This window comes from Eurypyga helias, unplaced genomic scaffold, assembly GCF_000690775.1.
Source record: "Eurypyga helias isolate BGI_N326 unplaced genomic scaffold, ASM69077v1 scaffold44678, whole genome shotgun sequence".
Lineage (NCBI taxonomy): Eukaryota > Metazoa > Chordata > Aves > Eurypygiformes > Eurypygidae > Eurypyga > Eurypyga helias.
This window is the reverse complement of record NW_010269708.1, coordinates 22482-27325: the sequence shown is the minus strand read 5'-3', so window position 1 is coordinate 27325 and position 4844 is coordinate 22482. Positions and strand designations below refer to the sequence as shown.

Here is a 4844-nt window from a genome sequence, read left to right as displayed (position 1 = left end):
GTGTTTCCTTGGCACAGTGAATCCGGTATGCACCTCTCCCTCTATGCAGACTAACAGCGAAAATTTCTGCATGAGGACATTATTACTAACAAAATCATGCAACTTAGCTCAGTAATACAGCAAGAAGCCATTGTAACACGTTTAAACGTATAGGCTATTAGCACAGTTTTGCACAGAATGAAATACTCTTTATGGAAGTTCCATGGTCAGTTTTACTTGAGAAATTACACTGACCATAAATATGCCTTTTTTTCCCCTCCTCTCAGGCTTTGTGAGCCAAAGAAAGATTTAATTGCCCGAGTAGTGAAAATAATTGGGAAAAGAAAAGCTATTGAACTGCTTATGGAAACAGCTGAAGTGGAACAAAACGGTGGACTGTTCATAGTGGTAAGAAAAATATGACACTGTCGGTTTGTGGGGACACACACAAACACAACTTTTTACTTGTAGAATATTTATGTAGTATTATTGCACAACTTTCATGTTGCACAGGTTCTCCTAGAGTTTCATGATCTTCCTGGCGAAGATAGGTAAATACTTCATAAATACTAATGGAGCCGTCCATCAGCATTTGAGTAAACCAGATGAATAAACCTGGAAATTGCCCAACTTTTTGTGCTGAGCTTAGTATCTCCTTTGTAACATTGTAGCTGTTACTCTGCCTCCCCTGGGGATCTTTCTCGGCAGGACTTGGGAGTGAAAGGTTTTGAAGCCAGAATGAAAGCTTGTAATGTTAGGATTCAGGGGAAGAAGCCTCTGGCATATTGCTTCAGCAAGTCAGGTGGATGTTTGACAGCACTGACCTATCTACTGGGTTAATTGGCATGCCATCAGAGGTCAGCAGAGTCAGTAGCAAGCACTTCTACTGTCACATTTGAAGATTAAACTTTCAAAAGGGAATGTGTTTGCTTTTTTGGAGAACCATGGGCTTGTGTATCAGTAGAGCAAGAGTACTGATTTCGGTTAGAAATTATGATTAAAAACCTATGCTTAATGGTTAGGTTATCAATTTCTCAGCATGTGGTTTGTGGGTTGGTTTGTTGGTTTTTTTTTTTTTTTAATTAAATAGTGAGCCTCAGTGCAAAAGGTCAGAAGAAAAAAAGTGGGAGGGAACTAGTAAGTACTTTCAGGCATTTGTTTATAATTTACACCTTTTAAGTTTCATCACTGAGAGGAAAAAATAAACCCCTAAAGCACCCAAGCAAAAAAAAAAACCCACCCCCCACTTTGCAGCTAGCAACTTGTCTTAGTAGTGGTCTGTTGTCTTGAAAGATAATAATAATTACTATTAACTGTTTACCAAGGAAATTAAAGGACACAAGTCCTGGTGGCACAGGTCTCTTTGGCTACAGATCACAGTATGCCATTTGGAAGGCAGATCATACAGGGTTTTTTGGTTGGAGTTTTGTGCTGATAAAAAGTATGTGGTGCCTGGTGTTTCAAGACCATACTTAAAATTTGACCCTCGTGGTTCATGGAACTTCTAGATCGCATTTTACTTTGGTATTTAGCAGAAAAGTACCACATTTAATCTGATACTACAGTATCAGAGTGCTGGATTAACTGTTCAACTTGATATAGTAGGAATGGTAATTGAATACTAGTACAATAATTAGTGCTTATAATTTACAGAGGTTTCAAAGCTGAGTCCATTCATGCTTCAGTATGGCACATGGCACCACTGCTGCTACAGTGAAAAATGTTGAAGCATGGAACTAATATGTTGTGGGGAGAAACTTTTAAGGTACATGTTGTGTTTCATATGCCATAGGTAGAAATGCAAAGTCCTGCAAACAATGCAGTTAACTTGTAGAATCGCTGAGCACAATTTAAAAAAAAAAAAAAAAAACCCAACAACAAACAAACAAACCACCTCGTGAGATCTACATAATTTTATGAAATTAATTTTGGACATTTTATTGGGTTTGTGTCTTAGAATGTTCTGAATATTTAACCTAGTATATACATTATTTCAGATAGTTGTGTGAGTAGTTAGAATACTATTGGTATTTTGTTTGTTCACTACCAAAATAAGATTTAGGATGCAGTTGAACAGTTTGGTATTATTTTATAAAGCAAATCTTTTGTAAACTCATAGTTTACCTCTCCAAATGTGGGAAGCTGGTTGTTAACATTCTTATGACTTGTTCAATCACAAACAAAACATGGCCAGCTGGGTTGTTTTTATGTAATACCTGACACAGCAGCACTTAATTTTTTTAATTATTTCTCAGTACAAAGCATTTTCTTAGGTGCTATTTTTATATCAACACCTATGTATTAAAAGCTTGCTCTTACTAATTTACTCTTTGTTAAGAATGGCACTAGGAGAAGAACACCAGGTGGGGTTTATTTAAATCTGCTGAAGAACACACCTAGCATCAAAGAAGAACAAATCAAGGTAAAATTGCCAAGAATGGTGCAAATGATTGTCCAAAGTAAATTCTGCTTTTTTTTTTCTACTGGAAAGGTTATGATTGAATCTTTCTCATAACTTCTAGCAAGTTTATATTCCAAAGAAACCAACTTTTCACATGCAGAATACACACAAAATTAAACAGAAAAAAAAAAAGATGACTTGCCATTCCCAGTAGGCTGAGAGAACACCTTTTACATATTGCTAGTACTAAAAACCTGTTGAGGATGATGAGACTGTAGAGTGAAGAGATAAACATAGATTCTTCCTTAATTTTTATATACCTTACAGCAGTGTTACCTGTAACTGTATTTGACCCTTTCGAGCTCGGCATCACTGTGCATGGATCAAATGGTGTTCTCTTAATAGAGTATTGTTGTTCTATATAGCTCCTGCTGTAGCACCAGCTAGTATTTCCCATTAAGTCAGATACTGGTCTGAATTGCTTACCGGACTCATGTGTCATGCTTACCAAATTAGTTTTGTCAGCTTGTAATACTACTGCTTTTCCTTTTAGGGTATGGAATAGGCTGAGATGGTGTTTTCTTCATTGAATTAAAACAACTTGGGTTTTAACTTTAGCCACTGTTAGCCAGTGTTTAGCCATTGAAACTTTAGCCACTGTTTCTTGTAACAAAATGTTAAATAGATTCATTTTATTTTGCTTGTTGGTGGCTACAGCACACTCTGTAATCCATCCAGGAATTGAGAAACAAGTTATCATAAACTGTGATTGTCTGTTTTATGTTTTTTAAGAAAAGAAAAGAAGGGGAAAAAAACCCCAAACACCCAGCACCCAAATGAAAAAAAAACACCCCACCACCTTTCATAGCTTACAGTGGTCATAAAGCTGCGAGTTTGATCATTTTACCCTGTTTAAAAAAAAAAAAAAAAAAAAATTACTCTTCTACCCCTCCTCCAGGCCCCTGTAATTGTTTCTTGCTGATTCTGGCAAGTGTTTAATGAGGCAGCAGTTTTCACTAAACAGACTTAATTAATGGTATGTAACATAATTTGTCACACAATACTGTGGGAAAAGTATATGTAATCCTGTCATCATGAAGGTTGTCATGTGTATAACTCAGATTTGCATGTCCTTAGCACTTGACTTACAACTTTTGGGGAGAAAAAAAAATCATGTTTTATTCATGCAGTTTATGTTCTTTAAAAAGTAAGCAGGGAAAGAAAGGCATGTAGCAGCAGTGAGCTCTTCTATATGATATTCTTCCCCTTGAAATTTGGAGGAAACTTGTAACAGTCATATTTTGCAGTAGAAAAGATGTTAAAGGGGTTCACAAATGATTGACAGTTAAGCTCATGAGATGTGTACTCATTTCTGTTGTGGAGGAATGTTTTCTCATGTTGTCATAGAACATTTTGTAGTATTTTCTCTCATGGTCCTTCTGGCACCATGACTCTGTTTTACCACCCATTCCTTCCAGTTTTATATCATCAGCAAACTTTAAATGAAAACATAGTGGTATTTATTTGCATACACTTTGAGATCACTGAGAAATTACATAACAAAATTATTTATGGATAATTTTCCTTATGTTCAGTCGATCTTCATACTTCTGTTATCAATAATGTGTATCTTAGCTAAATATTATGAAAAACTATTTGTAATTTTAAAAAACTACTACTTCGTTTTCTTTAGGAAACACTAGTAAAATCAGTATGCCAAACTTTTTTGTTTTCTTTCAAGGAAATATTTTATCTGGAAAACCAAAAGGAGTATGAAAACAAAAAGGCTGCTAAGAAGAGGAGAATACAAGTTCTAGGAAAGAAGATGAAAAAAGCCATTAAAGGGCTTAACCTGCAAGAATATGACGATGCATCTCGTGAGACTTTTGCTAGCGATACAAATGAAGCTCTGGCTTCCCTGGATGATATACAGGAGGGGCCTCATGAAGCAAAGATGGAACCTGAAGATATTATTGAAATAGATAATGCTCACGATTTGGAGATCTTCTAGTTACTGATGTTCTTGGTAACAGATTCTCAATAAAATATATTGAAGGAGCCTTTCTTATAACCCCAAGGTGGCTTGTTTTCATAAGCTACAGAGGCATGGGAAATAGTTGATGCTAAATAACATGACAATTCTTAACTAAATATAACAGCATGAAAGAGGTTAATTGTCCTGTTTGTTTGCTGAATCTTCAAAAACTGTGAAGATTTTTCTAGATAACTGCTCTGCATTACCATGTTTGTTCATTAGGAACTTCTTTTAGCCACATGTTAGGTTTAGGAATTACTGTGTTATAGCCAAATAAATCATATTTAATTTGCTGAAACTAACAAAGTCATCAAATGATCAGAAAAAACAGTATAAAGTTAGTCTTGGTAGAAAAGATTGTGTGTTCTTAATATGGCAATGTGTTGACAAGAATAGCATTGTTTGTAGGATTATGAACTGTAAAAACAG

At 35.4% G+C, this 4844-nt stretch overlaps 1 protein-coding gene across 1 annotated transcript; it reads left to right on the top strand.

Moving 5' to 3' along the window:
* Positions 1-266: 266 nt before the first annotated feature.
* PHAX (phosphorylated adaptor for RNA export) lies at positions 267-4431 on the top strand (the record flags this gene model as incomplete). Its single annotated transcript, XM_010158186.1, has 3 exons — positions 267-387; positions 2318-2401; positions 4122-4431. Coding segments are annotated over 3 exons (475 nt in total), but the record flags the coding sequence as incomplete, so codon positions are not given.
* Between the last annotated feature and the right edge of the window lie 413 nt (positions 4432-4844).